The 19,362-nt window shown below is 45.7% G+C and overlaps 1 protein-coding gene across 1 annotated transcript in view; it reads right to left on the bottom strand.

Moving 5' to 3' along the window:
• adcy8 (adenylate cyclase 8 (brain)) overlaps positions 1–19,362 on the bottom strand; it is a 78,710-nt gene that overhangs the window by 33,261 nt on the left and 26,087 nt on the right. Inside the window, exons 2-7 of the mRNA XM_084369046.1 lie at positions 16,766–16,915; positions 11,701–11,831; positions 11,221–11,332; positions 9,389–9,516; positions 3,367–3,525; positions 1,497–1,767 (exon numbers count right to left, since the gene is read on the bottom strand). Of these exons, the coding sequence (XP_084225172.1) occupies positions 1,497–1,767; positions 3,367–3,525; positions 9,389–9,516; positions 11,221–11,332; positions 11,701–11,831; positions 16,766–16,915 (951 nt within the window). The remainder of the gene's footprint in view (positions 1–1,496; positions 1,768–3,366; positions 3,526–9,388; positions 9,517–11,220; positions 11,333–11,700; positions 11,832–16,765; positions 16,916–19,362) is intronic.

A 19,362-nucleotide genomic window follows, 5' to 3' on the forward strand; every position in this document is an offset into this window, starting at 1 on the left:
GTTCACTACACACTTGCTGTAACTACCTTTGTCTGCAGCGACTAGATGTTGTTAGCAAGTAGCAGCAGTTAGCCGTGGAGCTACTGGCCCTATTAGCTGACTGGAGTTTACAGTTAACCAGCTGCCTGCCAGTGAACACAGCCGGACACCAGACTGGGACTTGTTACACCAGTCGTACCAGTGGATTTCCATCCTGTATTAAAAAACAGGTGTTTTTTAAGGAGAGCTGCAGACATTTCCACCAAAACTGGCGATCACAGAAGTCGGACCACCTCCATCTGTGATCGTGGCGACAAAAAGCTAAACCACGATGTTTTTCTAACCCTAACCCTGAAAGTGTTTTAGTGCCTCCAGAGTGTCAGCACAGCACTGAAAACGAACGCTAAACAAACGTAAAGTTGCAACGTAAAGAAAACGTCCAGTCGAACGTATCCGTGGTTTTGTAGTTTTTGTCTAACAGTGATTCTGTTAATATGGTTGTTACTTCTCACTAATTTCTGATGGTTTATAAACAACATGACTAATAGAAAAATCCAGAAAATAATTTGCAGTAGAAAAATGCAGTATCATCTGCATAGCAGAGCACAATATCTCCTGGAGGGACCTCATGTATCGGGCGTCCAGGACAGAAACCAGAACAAAATCATTTAGCACACGTCAAAGACACATAATTAACTTTCAGTTGACTGTCAGACCCTGCAGGCAGAATGCAACACAAACACACTCTTTGTATGTTTAATGTCATGTTTGCTTTAATGTTCAATAAGCTAATTCAAAGATTTATTTGTCTTTTCACACTGAATGCTGCTGTATATGAGCACTTCATCTAAAAAAAAACATTGAAATGCTTTAAAGAATGGCTTCAGAATCTGTGTCCAACTTTGTGGAAGGTAAAATGATGTTCTGGATGAACTGACCTTTAAAAAAAAAAACATCCCTGCACCGCTTCCTCCAAAATCAAGAATTTCGCAGACAAAACACCCAAAATGTCACCATGATGCCTCTGGGGGAGGGAGGAACCGACAAATGGAGGAGGGATGAAGGGGATGTTTTAATGGGCCACACAGTCAGAAGCTCGTCATCCTCACAAACAGGCAGGCTGACACACTGTGACGCGTTACCACGGCAACACAAACTCTCCACACAAAGCCGTCCACTCGTTCCCAGAAAAACAAAAGAAGACAGAACAACTAACAAACAGGCGACAAGTTTCCCATGCACCGCAAAACATGTCCACCTTAACACACCACTCCATCCTGCAGCGAGGCTTAAAGTGGTATTTTTAAATCTGACCCACAGGTTAAGATTAAAAAGAAAACAGCTAAAATACCCCGTGAGAGGAATTCCCTCCCACAAAATGTTTTAATGCCGATGTTTGGATAGAAATAGCAGTTTAACCCTCAGCTGCAGAACGAGTTAGTTGTGAAGATCGACGTGTTTCACAGTGTGATGAAGTGCACAACACCACTTGAACTACGAGCAGCGGCGGGACTTACGTTCTGCTTCCCCACGATGTTGTCGAAGGGAAGCTCGGGGCTCCAGGACGCCTCGTTGAAGGTGGTGCTGCTGGCCCGCCGGTCGGCCGAGCTGGCCGCCTCCTTCATGATGTCCTCCGGCAGGGTGAGCAGACTCTCCTCCGGCTGCTTGATGAGGTACGTCTCGATGTTGTGGCGGCGGAGGAAGTCGTTGCGGTCCTTCCCGTGGCCCGCCTCCACCTCGTAGTCCCCGTTCAAACAGTCCAGAGCCGCTTTGGAGATGTGGATCCTCCTGGAGCGGGACGGGAAGAGTGCAGTCAATTTTGAAGATGCAGTAGGCTGTTTTGGCCACTAGGAGGCAAACAAACTCCACAAAAAGCTGACTGACACAGAGTCCTGACACATTATCACCTTTTAAAGGTAACATGTGAGGGACCAGCTGCATATTGACACATTCAGCAGCCACAGCAGCATTATCCTCACAATGGAGAGGTGTCATTGTCCAGCTGGTGAAGGAACATCCACTTTTCATTTTTGGCTGCTACATGCTCCTTTTTCTTCAGCAGCTAGTGTCTGACTGTGTCTGTCTGCTGTCTGCTGCTGAGGAAATAGTGTAAAGTGATGAAAACAGCTGGCTGCTGCTGGAAACACTGAGACTAAACCAGAGAGGAAATGGGCCTTAAATACAAAACAAGCTTTGTATAACTGCAGAGTCGGTCAGAGTGTCGATACAAATGAGTTCTCTCAGTCTTTTGATTCATTATCGATCTATAAAGTGCAGATTAGTGCAGCTTTAATAACAAAGATAGAAAACAGAACACGAACAAGCAACGAAACCAAGAAAAAGACAAATTAGAAAGACAAATTACCTGATATCAGAAAGATTGTAGATCTGTTACACAGATTTAAATGATAGTGAATGCCGATTATCACAGCTGGGAAACAGCCAAGACAAGAGCTCGTTCATGTAATAGTGTTTGTTCTGTAGAGTCAGCTGACCTAAAACATGTGAAGCCACAGAGTAAGACACTATAAACTGCCCAAATCCTCAGATGTCCTGCAGGACATACAGATGTCCTGCAGGACATACAGATCAGGCAACAACAACAAATGGACGTATACTACAATCTACACACTAACTAGTTCTTGAGGGACTCCTTTGTAATAAAACTGACACAACCTTTTTGCAGCAGATTTATTTCACCAAGTCCTCCTTCAAGAATAAACATCATGGATGCCAGTTTGAAGCAGCTGATTTCAGAGACGCCTCCAGCCAATCAGTGCAGCTCAGGTGTGAATGAAATCCTGCACAGTGTCAGGTCAGTGAGCTCGAGCTTTAGGTCCAGTGTGTTCCAGCACTAATCGGAGGCTATACATCATCAGACAGTCAGAGATCTCCACAGCAGATGCTGGCAGGATATCTCAAACAGGCAGTTAGTGAACTGACAGGAGGTATTAAAAGTAGTTCTCACTATATCGGCGTGATCGTTTGAGAAACATGGCGTCTACACTGAGAGAATATGTTCATAGAGGACTGATAAACAGCTTTGTCACCTGAAGCATTTTATCAGCCAAATGCTTTGTCCCAGATTTGAAGAAGTTCCCTCCAGGCGTTCCCGAGAATGGGAGAGAAGTCAGGTCACAATGACCTTAACCTTCGACCTTTGACCAGCAAATTTTAATCTGTTAATCTTTGAGTCCCCTCAAGCCGTTCTTGAGATACCACAGTCACAGGACTGGGACCGATGGATGGACAAAACAAAAACATCATGCAACGACCGTCACCGGGGCGGAGGCATAAATATTGTTACCAGTATCTGTCTCACTAACCAACACTCAAATTAGAGGCAAAATGCCTCCAACAAACCTTGAATCTTTCATCTTTACTCACCCTGGGATCCCTCCGGACTCCAGCTTGTTGGCGATGTCCACGTCCCAGGACCAGACGTCGAACTGCCACTTCCTGAGTCCCAACACGCCGCACAGCACAGAGCCTGAGTGAATCCCGATACGCATGTCGATGTCGTGTTTCGTACGTGATCGCACGTATCTGGAAGAAACAAGGAGTCGAGTTCAGTTTGAAAGTTACCATCAGATGGACGCAGCGGTCTGCCCGACTGCAAACTGCGAGATCCTCCTCAGTACATATTGAACAGAAGAGTGAAAACTAAGGCTGCTGGACAGACCATAAAACCATTTATATGGTGTGCTTCGCTTTTTTCCAGTGGAAATTCAGTCCAGGGGTGATTTTGGGTCAGTGTGTACAAAACCGTGTCTGTGCGACATTAATTCAGCAATGAATATACATGAAATTGACCTTCAGGTGAACAGATACACAGATAACGCTGACGGACAAACATTGTTCACAAATCCACCAGGAAATGAGCACAACACGCTTCATGCGTATCAGCGAGGTGAAAAACATTTCAGCAGACTTTTTCACAGCCGTTAATAAAAACCTGCTCCTCATTTCATACTTTATTATCCCAGAACACAATGAACACAGGACAAACCGAGGCTGATAAAACGTCTGTGCGGAGCAGACGGGGCTGTCACGCCCGTCCCTGCCCCCCGGGCTCATTTCATGCTTCGTAACGGCAGTGATGAATGTGAGGTGAAAGGCATCCTGGGAGTTTGTGACAGGTGCTTAAAGTCGGTCGACTGCCGAACGACACCAGGGGCTGGAAATTAACTCAGACAAACTGCAGTTAGTCACGACGATGATGTGAGACTTTATTGACTCTGCAGGGAGGTTGTTCAGCTGACTGTGGAGGTCGGCGCCGCGCTCCGATCAGACACACGATTACAGCCGAACAATCGCGGATCACGTGTCACGACAGCTTCTCTATGGGCGTCAGTCAGTATTCAGAATCAAGCAATTCAATGGAAATGAGTGGAATTATTCTTTAAAGGGTCATTTTTAAAGGTACAGTCCTCACACTCTTTTTTTACTATGCACCCAATGTTAACAGACACCTGCTGGCCTTGGCTAGCTAACGTTACACATTCAGTTCAAAGGAGAAATGACAGTAAGTAGCAGTAATGAAGCTAATCAAGCCTACAGGAAATTAGCTCGCAGGTAGTGAGGAAAGACACATTCACCTCTTTGTGAGCACCAAAACATCTCAAACATCTCATCCTGTGGGGAAACATGCACGTCTGCATCATATTCATAGCAATCTATCCGATATTTGATGAAATATTTGATGTGGCGCTGCAGGACAGCCAGGGGATCAACAAGGTCACTTGAATCATAAAAGTGACTCAGGTTTCTGCTTTCATTGACGCGGCCGGACGAGCAGCAGCATGGACGTGTTTGTTTTAAAGCACACTGAGATTTGAACCGTGTGAGAGAAACACTGTGGCAATAAAATACACCAAGAATCCTGAAGAGTAGCGGTGGATTAGGCTGTGACGGTCAGAGTGTTTGGTTTTGTCTCCTTATACCTCAACATGTTGTTGTCTCTCAGCTCCTGGACAGAGTTTCTCCTGGTTGGACTGGATTTGACCTCCGCTGTTTGACGTCCACGCGTCCCTCAGTGCCTCCGCCGACGTACATCCATGATGAGTGTCTGTTGCCATCGTTGTGGAAAATCAGCCCAAATCAAAGGCCAGGAGCGCTGAACATTTTCCCTTCTCGCTCCAAAGGTTTGTCTGCTTCACCAAACACTTTGGTGTCTGAGTGGCTCAGAGCTCAGACGGACAGTTTCATTATGCCATCAAATTATTTCTACTCATCTGTGGTCATACATGCAGGTCAACAGCCGCCTTTGTATCCATTTAATAACTGAATGTTCTGTTTATTCATCATCAGCTTCTTATTCTTTTGATGATAATGTTCATGTTTACAAGAGGCGAGTTAATCACGGCCGTGAGGTGTAGTGCCTCATTTATCAGCACCATTAATGCAGATCACAATGTTTCTGTGAGAATCCTTGAGGTCAAACATGAGCACAGATTCTCACCGCAGCACACAGTCGACACAGAAACACAACAAAGAAACCCACGAGTCACGAGCCTGGCTACTGGAAAACACTTCATGTTGGTGAGGTTTGAATGATGCTGCCTTTCCATCAATATTAGCGTGTCCACCCGGGTCTTAGGTTTGGATCAAAGCCGAGGCGATAAAAAACCCGGTGTAAATGCAAAACCTGATCTCAGCAGGTTTAAGTGGGATTTTAGACCAGTAGAAAAGGCGTATTAGATCCATCGCTCCACCACTTTGCTGCAGACTGAAACACCTCAACAACTACTGAGTGGACTGTCGTGGACGTTTGTACCCCACGCTGTGCAAAAAGTGAATAAATAACAATGCAGGTGTTTAGAAATGAAATGAATTGTTCCTGCACACGGCGTGATATCGTTTATACAATCAAGTTTGATCTAATTCACATCTGGTTTTAAATTGTGATCTTTATCCAACACGTTATCTGGATAATGGAGAAACTCACTTAGTCAGTATTAGTAGCATTATAATAAGTGGAATTCCTGCTGTTTATCATCATTATATAAAAGAATTAAATATAAAATGCATTATTTTCCACCTTTTGTGCTGAAAAGGGCAGAAATTTGCACATTTCATATTTGAACAGGACACATTAAAACACTTTTACATTTAAAAGAGCAGCAGGTCCTCGATGATACGATGACTTGGACTGGAGCAGGAACAAAATAAAGCTATGAAGAGCTGTGTGCTGAGGTACGAGACTCGTCCTTACAGATTAGGATACTTTACGGCACCAGGGACAAACGATTATCTATAGATGGTTTTCTTTGCACCTTGTCCTGAGGGCAGCAGCTCACAGTGGTGACTCATGGTTGTGAAGTCAATATACGCTCAAAAGCTCATAATAGAGTCAATACAAGATTTAATAAGTGTAACTGATGAGCCTCACGGGACCATGACAGACTCTGCACAGCTGACTGTGGTGTTGAAGAAGAGCTACAGTCCTGAGGTCGGGCTCAGCTGTGCTTCAGGCTAAACAGCGATAATGCTGACATGCTGATGTGAAGCAGGTGAAACTCAAGCCTGACCACCTCTGAAGTGCAAATCCGTACAACAGGCTGGCATCTGTGCACAACATACGAAAGATAAAAGCTTGTTCTTACTGATTATACGTCTATTCTCTGCCATCACAGCAGCAAACGATGTGACAGATATACAGTAACACCTCCACACCTCTACTGCAACACACCTGGACAAACTGACGTTGATTTTTTTCCCCAAAGAAAAGAAAAAAATGTGTTACATCTGCCACATTTACACGATAGGACCAATAACACATCATTTGTCCTGACCGTCCTCATGTAAAGCTCATTAAGTTTTCTCCAGATCACCAACTCATAAAACTCTGATTTTTCTAAAGGAGTCTGGTGCTGATGTACTCACGAGATTTGATCTCAGAATAAAGAGAACACATTCAAAGTCGGCACCAGGTTTAGCAGACAAATCCAGAGGCAAAGGACAACGTACCCAGATACAGATCCCATCTAAAATCCGGATTTAATCACGATAACATCACCTGTTACCAATCAACCTGTTCACCTGTGGACCGGTCCCAACACGTGTTTTGGGAGAACTTGTCCAGTCTTTTGTTGCTCCTGTCTCAACTTGTTTGAATTCTGGATTGTGTCGTTGTCTGACCGGTGAGAACACACTTACATCCACACAGCCACTATTAATTATGTGACACCGGTGCCGCCAGCACCTGCAGACGTCTCTATCTTTAGTTCCTTTGATTAGCGCTTGAGCACCAAGCTGCACTCTGCAGCACAAAGTGGTCGTCTGTAGGCGGCTCACCATATTGACTTAATAGTATACAGCACAAATCTCACAGCTTATCCGTCACTAATCCCTCCTTCCCCTCCAAACATCGGCGCCCTCCCTCCCTCTCTGTCACGCTGACTGTGATGTGACGAGGCCAAAGTGTTAACGCCACAAAGAAGATAATCAAAATGAAAAAACGCTCTGAGCTTTAAAAGCACAAACTCCGGCCTCTGCGTGCCTCTTCACGACTCGCTGCAGAGCGACTGTGTGCCGCTGACTTTATTTCTGCTTCATAGCTCATTTTTACATAAACTGAAGATTACACAGTCAGTTATGTGTCGCGATTCACGAGCTTATGAAATCTGCAAATCCCTGTTGTGTAATTTCAAAAAAACGATATCATCACAGAAAATATTTTCTCTCCCGTCTCAGTCGTGCACGGATGTGTGATACGGTCGGACCTTGTAATTGCACGTTACTGATGTTCTGTAGAAACACAGCCGGGGGCTTATTCTTGCAAATGCAAATATTGCAGGGAAGCTTCTTTCAGATCACAGAGCAGGCGAACACAGTGCAGCGAGAAATGAGATGAAAGACATGTAAAGATAAGGGCACTGTTGTCCAGCGCCTCGGGCTGGAAGAGGTTTATTTTCTCCAGAAGATTCCTTTAAAGTTACGAGGAGACAGCTCAGGTGTGCTGCTGCTCTGACTCAACGTACCTGCAGCAAAGTTCTGCTGTAGAAGTAAAAGTCATTCTGCGTGAGCTTCACGCATCAGCAGAACATACAAGTGCCTCAAAACTGTATTTAAAGCCGCGTTAAGCCTCCGAAACCCACTGACGCAATTTGCATCAAAACTCGCACACATTCTCAACTTACTGCAGTCGATCCTGAACACACAGCCGCCGAACACACTGCAGTGATGGCAGTGTGAATACATCACAGATAAATGTCCATAAATCCACAGACACAGTTTCTTCAGTACCAACCGTAACCCTCTGCATCCAACAGAAACTGACAGCTCATACAGAAAGACTCAGCAAACTTTTAACAACTTAAAGTTATTAAAACAGGGCTCGGGGTGACTCCATGGCAACAGCAGCGTACACTTCGTGTCGGTAGCAGCGGCACGTGAACATTTGCTTCTTTAGTTTTGGAGATCTGATGTGAAGCAGAGTGTCTGTGTGAGGTGAAGGACCGGGTGTCTGCAGGCGTCAGCTGGCAGCTGATCAGCACTGTGGTGTGACACGCAGCTCACGATGCTGTAAAACCTGAGTCAGGACTCATCACACGGACCTGACACACTTATTTTTAGCTTCAGAGTGACTTCCACTTCCTCTTTTTCTCGTATCGTCGAAACGTCAGTAAACCTGCTCAGAACTCACAGATCCTAAAAAAACACACTCTGCATTACTGCAGAATCATGTTTTTAAGTTTTCTTTAATATCAAAACAATCCACTGAATCTGTACATCCATGAGCTCACTGCACGCAGGACGTACTCAATTTAAACAAAGCGTCATGATTTGGACTTTTGTTGTGGCTTTCGTTGTTTCCTGCTCGTGCTGTGCGTGTTGTGTCTTCAGGAGTGCTCTGCAGAGGCTGGGCGTGGCTGCCTCACACACCTGCAGCTCATCGGATCATCAGCGCCAGCTCAAATACTCTGTCCTTGACTCTGCCAGATTATTTCTTCTTCCTTGATGTGGTGCACGCTCTCTCAGCTAGCTGTGACTTTCCTCTCTTGTGTCATTGAGTTTCTCCTCGACCTCTCCAGTGATTGAACTACCTTCGAGGTCCAGCTCTGTCGCCACCAGCCTCTGGATCCTCCACGTTTCACTCAACAGAGCCTCCACAACACCTGCTGAGCCACCTGCCCGAGCCTCATTTCACTGCCTTCTACAACAGCAATTATAATAAATTCCCCTTTAACCATCTCCCTGTCTGAGTGTCTGCATTTGGGTAATTGTACTTGTTGCCTTCCAGCATTACTTGTTACAGTTTACTTCTTTTAATCCCATTTAGTCCATGAAATAATTCAGGGTAATCTATCCAGCAGTCTTTGTAATATTTCAGTTTAGACCAATCAGTTTCCGTCCCCACAGCTCATAATAATTGTCATCATAGAAACCTCATGGAGGACGTCAGTACCTGATGGTCTTGATCATGCTGAGGCCCATCTCCACACAGCAGTGGGCGTGGTCCTGTCTGGGCTCAGGCAGACCAGACACGCAGTAGTAACAGTCCCCCAGGATCTTTATTCGTAGACAGTGGTTCTCCTGAAAAACAACCAATCACATCAGTTTACAGCTGCAAGTATAACGTAAAGAAAAATCCATTTAATTAAGCTCACAACAGAGGAACAGTGAAGCTGACGTGATCTGAATGAAGAGAAATATAAGTGAGGAATGAAAACATGAAGGAAAAAAATCGATTTCCACGCGAGGCTGGTTCTGCATCAACGAGCTGATTGTGAAATCCTGACTGGAAGCAGCGTGACGGGCTGAAAATCTGATATGAGACAAACACTCAGTCCGACAGAGTGAATCAGTTATTCACTCTGTTGTTCTGAATAAAATATTTATTCTGCTGCTGGAGTTTTTATTTCTTTTTTTATTTTAGCTTTCACGAGAAAAAAACACAATCAACCAGGCGGCGGAGCCACATCTGGGTTCACCGTTTGTTTCTGAAGATTTACTTTTCTATCAGACACGGAGAAGGAAGAGAAGTCTTATATCTGAATCTGATCATGAGCCGTGAAGAAGACGCCACTGGAACACAACTTGATATGAAACCTTTAGCGTCTGCAGAAGTCTGCCACTCAGAGGGTGACGCACATTAAAGTGTTTACAGGTCGGGGAGTCCGACTGCATGTGTGGGAAACGTAGTGTAAAGCCTTTAGAGGCTCCAGAGGAAGCTGCATGTTGTCTGATAAACTGCCTCCAGCGATGTCGCTCAGAACAACGTGTGGAATGAAAGATATCTCTGAATCTGCTGTATGAAGTTTTGAAGACACGTCTACCTTCTCTCCAGTGTAATGGAAGCGGCATTCGGCTCGTGGTGCTCAAAGTGCCCGAAAAAGACATGTTTTCAACCCAACAGCATCGTCTCTTTCCAGTGACCCTGTTAGTCCAGATAATCCACAGAGGTTGTCAGAAGTAGTGACTTACAGTCGTGAACTGTTTTCTTTTCCTGTATCACCGTGCAGAAGGAAGCTGCATCTCCCCGTGGACGAGAGGCTCGTGCTCATGACATCACAGGATGGAAACACAAATGGCATCCTCATCAGCTGAGTTGTAAAGTTAGCTTTCCTGGCTTAGCTTGGTTAGCTAGCCTCTCGTTTTTGGCTGCGCAGTGATACAGAAGAAAATAGTTCCTACATGAAACTGCTCACAACGAGGTCAGCGGGTTATCTCGAGTATCTGGGTCATGATATCTGTAAAGAGATCGAGGTCCATTATACTGAAGAGAAGGCAGACATCTCCAAAACCAAAATCTAGATGATACACAGCACCACAGGTAAGAGGAAACATGTGCTTTTGATCTTGTGGTGAACTGTCTCTTTAACCAAACGCTGGCTGGAGCGCAGTCGGATCATTAACAGCTCACGTTTTTGGAGCGGTCGTGTTGGTTTTGGAAGACACTGACAAACAAAGACTTTTGGGAACAGACTGAGCCCACAAGCCCACAACAATATGACTAAGGACGCAGCTTATGGTGGAAATGTGAAGCTTTGGCAGGTTCTGGACAGTGAGAAAGTGGATTATGCAACAAGAGTGGTTGAAAGACATGACGATTATTCTTATATTGTTTGTTTTAGCCACAAAAATGTGGAATCAACTGAAAGAGGCATGAATCTGACCTGACCACAGGAGCCGACTTTGAAGCCTGAGTGATATTTTGGTAATGGAAATGACTTTAAACTGAGCATCAGGGTTCACCACATCAACGTACACCGTGGGGTCAAAGGTCGAGACACTTACGTGTGCGAGGCGGTCGAAGCGTGCAAAGAGTTCATTCAACATTCGCACCAGCTCCTGCGCCGACAGCGTCGTGGAGAGGTTCGTGAAGCCTTTAACATCTGCGAAAAGAATGCTGAATAAAATACGGAAATGTCACTTTAATATCCAGGTCAGTTCATCCACAGCATCCAAACACTGACAATATTCAATGCACTTTATTTACAGTCAGTGAAGAAGTCCTGTTCTCTCTGTTACAGTCTGACATGAGGATCTGTGACACTTCCCAGCGAGTCTTAATCAGTTGGCACGATAAACAGCTGTAAGTTGACTCAGGTCTCTGTGAGTTATATATTATCTTTATCTTTCCAGACTCACAACATGTCCTGTGTCCTCAGAGGCCTCTGAAAGCTTTCACAAACACGCCTCCCCCACCGACCCACCCCCCGACATCCATTAAGTCACCGCTACATCACTACATTACATCCAAATGCGCGGCCTCACCTGACATTCTCGTAGCGGTGGATGTAGATTCTGTGAAACTGATGCTGGAGGTGTTCGTCCTCTACATTTGTCATGTCGTTGATCATTTCCAAAACTACAAAACGTGGCAGGACTGATAACACCAGTCTCTCCTGTGGGGGGAGAAGAAATCAATCATTTTAGTGCACTGAAACAAAAACTGTTAGATAGTTAAACACCTTCACTGAAAAAACCTCCTTCTGATGAAGCCGGTTATTGAATCTTAAGGGGAGACACGACGGGTGAATGGGGAAGATTTAACTTACAGACATACCATGAAGCTTCCCTCTGGTAAAATATAGGTGGGGAATAAACTAGAACGTTTGGTGTGTGAAGGTGCTGCTGATTTTCAAATTAAGGACAGAAATCTGAAGTAAAATAAACTCAGTCATGTGTATTTTGGGTGTTTTCCTTCCACTAGTCTGAGAGAAGTAAGGTTCACAGTGTTTCCTCCTGTGTTGTCTCATCTTAAAAGTCATATTTTCTTTAAAAAACTACGACTTTGTGAGGGGAGTGGAGCGTCGGAGCAAAGCTGCTGCTCAGCTGCTCAGAGCCGGCCAGCACTCGAGGAGAGAGTTGGTGCAGATCCGGACCTTCTGCAGGAATAAACACCTGGAGTCTCATCAGACTCTGCTCGGATCTGGAGCCGTTTACAGAGATTACTTTTTAACTTCTGGGATTTATCTTCAGTCCTGTTTATCAACCTGACTGCAGCAGTGATCCGGAGGTGACCTCGACTGTCGGCTGCTTCTGTTCTGTGACGCTCACACAAATGTTCACAGATGAAGAAATATTTAAAAGTTTTATCCACGTTAAGTTGAGTCACCTTCATCCTCTTCATCATTGAAGTAGTTACTTTTTGCAGCAGAGTTGAACTTTGACTATAAACGTTTAAAAGCTTTGATATAGGCCCATAGATACATACGTACTGTATAGATATACACACACCGAGTATTTACACTAAGTGTCCTACAGCGGATAAGAAAACATCAAGATTGAGAGCAAAGAGGAATTAAATGGAGACACAAGTCAAACTGAGTATTAAGCAGGCGAACACGAGTGGAAATAATCTTGTCCAAATAAATTACATAAAGTTCTGTCTGTAAGAAATGATTTAAAAGATGAGTCTGACTCCGCCAGCCTAAGCTCCTCAACAGGATCCCACAAAGCCTGCAGGCCCACAGAAACAGCACAAACAACCCAGTTTGTCTTGTGGTTTTTTTCTTGCACTGACGCAGTGCCACTTGGCAAAAGCAGAAACAGATTTGGAGTGGGAGCCACGCAGCGTCCCTCAGTATCTGTTGGCCTCGGGGATCTGCGCCGGTGCCAAGCAACTGCCTCCTTCAGATACTGAACACAATACGACCAAAACTCAAGTTTCTCTGCGCATAAAATTCTGCCGACGCTCAAAAAGCCAGCTGGTCTCTGGTGCTCGACGCGAACGGGAGGACAGAAGGACAGAAGGACAGGAGGACAGGAGGACAGAAGGACAGGAGGACACCTCTACTAAGTCCTGAAACATCACTGGTTGTAAACAGTTTGACAGGAGGGTGAGAAAGCTTCACCTGTCACCAAACAGCATCATGCTTCATGTGATCAAATGTCATGAAGAGTTTGAATAAAGAGCCTCTGGTTCTGCTTCACGTGGCTGCAGTCCCAGTAGAACCCCATCGAACAAGCACAGAACAAGTTACAGGTTCTGATGCCTGACACCGGGCCTCTCGTCTCTACACGCTGTGGGATCACTGAGGTGAAAGGTAACGTGAGGCGACTAACACCAGCTGAAACACTGAGCTGTAATAAAGACGCTGAGAAAAGAAGATGAAGTTAATGACGACTGATCAACTGCAACGTATCAGGTCACTGGAACAGACACATCCATGTTCAAATAGAAGAAATGTATATGAAATGATATGAGAGCTGCTCTTCTGGTGTCACACTGATCAAACATGTGCTTAAACTGTAAAGGTTTGTGATCTTCAGACTGTGAAAGTTGATTTTTGTCCAGCAGATAATGACTAATGTTTGCAGTGGAGATGAAACTGACGGCAGAGTTTGACGGCGCGGTGAGTAACACTGTGCTGTTTCCCTCATAATGCCGACTGTGCAGTTTGTATAAACCTCCTGTGAACTCAGTGAAGCTGCATGATGCTGTCTGAGAGCTGTGGAGAGCCTCTTCAGACCCCCAGCACAAGTAGAGAGAGGGGGGAGAGAGAGAGAGGGTGAGATGCATCATGGGAGGCAGCGAGGGGTGAGCGGGGCGAGAGACACAGGGAGAGAGAGAGAGAGAGAGAGAGAGAGCATCCCCTGTTTCATTCACTCTTTGCTAAAACAAACACACATCTCATTCATTATTGTCACGCTGAATAAATGGATGATGCTTTGACATCACACACACACACACACACACACACACACACACACACACACACACACACACACACACACACACACACACACACACACACACACCAGAGGAAAACAAGTCTGAACTGCTGCAGTTCAAATCAGGAAGGTCTGATCAGAAAACCTGCTGCTGCACAATCTAAAATAAAAATGTGATGTCGGAGGGATCTGCACTGATTGTTGTAAAGAAGAAGGCTGATTGGCTGATTGGATGCCCACCTGCTTACTGTGCAGCAGGTAGCAGCTCACCTCTCGTGGCCTTCTCGCCAGCAGCGCACGTTTCTTTGCTTTAAACACACCTCATCGTATCCTTTATTACCTTGATGTTGGAGAATCATGTTATTCTGTTAAATAGACTGTTTGTTTGCCTTCAGCTGACTGTAGCTTTTTGATTAGCTCTGTATATCAGTCATTTGTTGACATGATTTAAATATAGTTCTGTCCTGTACAAACCCTGTTTCTGACCATGTAGCGGTCCAGGTGCAGGTGTGGTGGTGTTTACTCCGTCAGCTGAGCGTGCACAGTGTGCTGGAGGAGAGCAGGTGTTCGCCTGCGCTCAGCTCCGCTCCGCTCTGTGTTGTGTTGACCTGCTCTCTGCGCTGGAAAGCGGAGCAGTGCATCCACAAATTAAGGTCTAGACGGACAAATATTTCAGTGGAGCGTTGCTAATACTGGGGCTGCTGCATCGTAACCAAGCGCTGCGGGGGGTTTGGTGCTGGAGATTCACTGCAAGAAATGTTGATTTTTTTACAGTCGTCCTCAATTCAGACTGAAAGTTCAGATCGTTTAGACTCGGCGTCTCAGGCGGGGATGTTCCCGTGTCAGTCAAACTGGAGCTGTGTTTACTGGAAACTTCTGATTCCTCTAATAATCATATTTAAATCTTTGTTTGAACAGAAGTAATTCGTGCATAAACGGCCTCTGACAGCCCGTTCAGATGAATAATTGTCACAGACTTTCTTTTTTATTTCTGGTTTAATTGTATTTTGGAAACATCTAACGTCTCCTGTCAGAACCAACTGTTTCTGTATCTATTTTCAAAAAGAAAAAAAAGACTGGTAAAAACTGTGAATGTCTTCTCAAGGATCTCCTGAAATCATCTCATTGCTTCATCCGCAGCAGTACGCGACTTGCTCGGCTGGACATTTCTTGCAGTGTGGACAGTTTGCTCCACTGGACATGGTCTCTGGTTTGGACAGCTGAGAGCCAGCGGACTCAGTGTCACATTAGCTTTGAAAGTCATTAGCGCAGCTTGATTTTAACCGAGAGCTGAAGCCCTCCAGCAGCTCGCTGACAACCTCTATCTTCATATCGTGTGTTTAAGGTTCCTTCGTTCTGTTGTTACTGATCTTTCTGGTGGGTTTTCACTTTAACGTCGGCAATGAAAGAGTTTTCAGGTGCAATTTATGTCTGACGTTGATTCATAATCATAATCTCTGCTTCTGCACTGAACCAAGGTTTTTTTTTACAAAACCGTAAAGGTCAGTTTCTTTAAAGACCTAAAAGAATCATAGCTGCCTCCAAGAATGGATTTGTTTTATTCCCATTTTGGGCGTTTAGACGATGAAGGGAAGCAGGAAGTTTGTTGACTGTGAATCCAAAACAAAGAGCTGAAAGAGGCTGCAGAGTCTTGGCACCATGTGAGACCCTCTTCACATTACATGCAGTCATATTATCCATCTGAATATGAAAATATTGATCAGAGAGGCTTTTAATCTGCAGCCTTTTTTCTCTCCTTGCAGTAATTATCCACATCCCGTCCGCGGGTCGATCTTATGTTGTGGGCAGGAACGTGGCTCTGTGTTCTTACAGCATGTTGACAGAACTACCCGGCCCTGATTGGCTCACATTAAGGCGGTCTCGGGGCGCGGCCACGTCTCGCTCCATTACAACCACCGCAGAGCTCATCACAGCCGAACCCTTCCAGGAAACACGACAGCGTAAAAGCTTTCAGTGGCTTCTCAGAGACCGACCGTCCACTCCACTGCGTAAACAAAGCTCGCCATGTGTCACTGTGTGTGTGTGTGTGTGTGTGTGTGTGTGTGTGTGTGTGCGTGTGTGTCCACTGCACTGATGCACAGTTTGCGTGACAGCGGTGGATCGATGCAGCGTCCATGTTATTCTCTTCTCAGCGGGCTCATTAGCCGAGCTGCTAACATTCAGCCCTGTCAACTGAAATCCATCAATGGCTTCGCTTCTTTTCTCAAACTCTGCACGCTGAGCGTCCTCACTGAACAACAGGAGGGAGACGCACCGTCCTGCACATTATCCTGGAATCAGCTGCTGTATTTAGAGCTGCAGTGGTGATGCAGTGGTTGCTGAGGGTCGTCTGCAGGTCACTGTCCAATCCCAGTGAGCAGGTTAAAGGTCTGCATGGGGCTAAAACCTAGTTTCTGGTGTACGTTTACAGACTCATGTGCTGGCTCGGCTTCACCCGGTTTTACTTGGCAGCGCAACAGAGATTTGAATCTCCACAGCAACAAGGCTACCTGCTGATGATAAGTAGTCTGCACTAGTGGTCAAAGGAGCAGCTGTAAAAACTCTTCCTCCCTGCAGACTTATCGGAAAATCTCGTCTAGTTTCTGTACGGATTGGTGTGGTAAGTGATGAGCAGCGTCGTCGTGTCACGCTGTGGACTCACCTGTCTCTGGTTTTCTGTCTCGAGCCGCAGCCGAGCCTCGATGCAGCGCCGCGTCTCCAGAAAGGCCTGACGCTGAGCCCGGTCGGACAGGTAACTGATGAATATCCCAGCAGTGTTCATACACATGAACAACACAGCCTGAGCTGCTACCTGAAACACACAGACAGACAGACGGACAGAAGGTGAGATCACAGATACAGCTCAGCGTAAGGTAAAGCTCAATGATCAGGCCGGGGACTGAGCTGGGAGTGAGAACATGTCGACATCGTCACAGAACTGAGAGCTGTGACACTGATTCACAACATTTTCCTGCATTTTCAAAAGCATCGCCGCTGTGGAGACCGGCAGGGAAACCATTATAACTGAATATCATGCGAACAGGACGTCCATCCGCCTCACGACCTCACGGTTCATTACTTTAAGACGTACAGACTCATTTACATAAAGCACAACATCCTGAGGCCTTGCTGACGAGATGCAACCTGAACGGATGGTGCGTGTTGCCTGACGACTCATCGTGGCTGCACAATGTCACAGAGTTCATCTGTTTGTAGGATTATGTGTTATAAAGTAGTCTGTCGCATGTTTTTAATATCTTTGAGTCGTCTGTTTGACGATGAAGTGCTTTATTTATCCACTGATCTGTCGACCCATTTACAGCATCATACAGTTACTGTACGTTAACACGCCCAGGACAAACTGTGACCAGGTCTGACCGGACGGCCGGGCTCTTCTCGACTGGAGACCCTGTCATGAGTAATCGTCCAAATCCCAAATCACTGTTGAGGCATTTGACACGACACATCAGACTGATGTGGACGTGAAGTGAAGAGGAAGCACTGAGGGGAAGTCCTGCAGACCGCTGGAGTGATGCCAGATTTACGAGATATTTTGGGTTATAAGAGATTAAAAGCAGCTTCGGTGAGTTGTTTGGACCATAAATAGCAGATGATGTAGTTCACTCGGTGTCTCAAAGCGTTAGATTGAGTTTGTGAGTTCACTGATGCCGAACATCAAGAACTAAAGTCTTATGCTCATTATCGAGTATCCAGGAGGGAAGATCTGACAGGGAAGGAAACTATCAAACTAAAAGAACAAACCGAAAAATAACACCTGAAGAAAAAGCAGTAATTAGCCCGTGTCAGGATGAAAATTAAAAATGAATGCCAGAGGTCAGTGTGACATCAATGATTTCTAAGACCATAAGAAGTCAACGAGCCAAGACGTCCACTGAAAAGAGACGAGAACATCTGAAACCAGAGAGGACCAGAGACAAAAGACTGAACCAGGTCACTGATCGTCACCAGAGGACTGAGCGCTGAGCCCTCACGGCTCCTCCGTTACGTTTCACCAACTCTTCCACCTTCCTTCACCGACCGCTAGCACGTCACATGAACGTGCAATAAATTTATTGATCGACTGCCCTGTTGTAAAATATTCTGATGCACGGCAGCGTAATAAATCCCTGAAATCTCAATGTCCATTTATGTGTCAAGTGTCTACAGATCGAAGTAACTCCGCCGATTTTACAGGTTAAAGTGTGTTTCAGGTCGTGGAAAGAAGAAAAAGGGCTCGGCTCCGTCACTGGAGCGACTCAGAGACACGGCTGCCCTCCTTCACTCTCGGCTGGATAGAGACTGAAGCTTTTTCATCAGCTGTGATGCTGTGAAGTGAAGAGCCGCTCGGCCCATTAGAGCATCGCAAAGCTGATGCAACACTCTGCAACACGAGCGTCCTCCTCAGCTGCACGGGGGATTTCACCACCACCACCTCCAGCTTCACCTCCACCTCCACCTCCACCGCCGCAGCAGCAGCCCGGCCGGCTTCCTCCTGCCTGCTGGAGCTTTACATGATGCAAGTGTTTAAACAGGTTGGCTGAGAGTTCAACACACCTCACACACACACACAAACACACACACTCACTCACAGCACAGGGAGTAATTACAGTAACAGACAAGTCTGGACACGTCCCGAGTATCTGCTTCCATCTATAGTGTCTCCACCAAAAGGTCACTGAGGACAGTTTTTATTGCCGCACAGAGAGGTACACAATGAGCCGTACTGTACCTGCAGCTGGCTGATAAGGTCGTCGATCAATAAGTCATGATTACCTGAACCAGGTGATGAGATTTCTGGCTTTTAAAATGTATCCTCTGACCTGTAGACACAAAGTTTGATAACCAGCCAGTAAAGAGGGAAACTGGGCTGAAGGACAGCAGAACTGCAGGCCGCATTAACTGACATGATAAAAGGTCTCAGGTGATGAAGTCCTCGAGTTAAAACACTGGTTTTAACTTTGACTATTTCAGTTTGTGGTGAAATATTGTGTATTTTATGTGTTTTACTACGAAGCGAACCTGGAGCTGAGCGCTGATGTAGAAAGAGGGAGGACGGAGGTTAACGAGGGGCTCAACAGGACGACCAAAGCAATGAAGGAAAGAACAAAAAGAAAGCTACAAAAGGATCGACACGCGGCTCAAAGACGATCGATCTGTTGGTTTCGGGCTGTTCATTAAATCAAAATCAATCACTTCAGATAGCTGCCTCATCGCTCCGCCGCCCTCTTCACTCGTCATCAGACACTGAGCCGGTGGCTG

Source organism: Pagrus pagrus, assembly GCF_965226575.1.
Source record: "Pagrus pagrus genome assembly, chromosome: 12".
Classification (NCBI taxonomy): Eukaryota; Metazoa; Chordata; class Actinopteri; order Spariformes; family Sparidae; genus Pagrus; species Pagrus pagrus.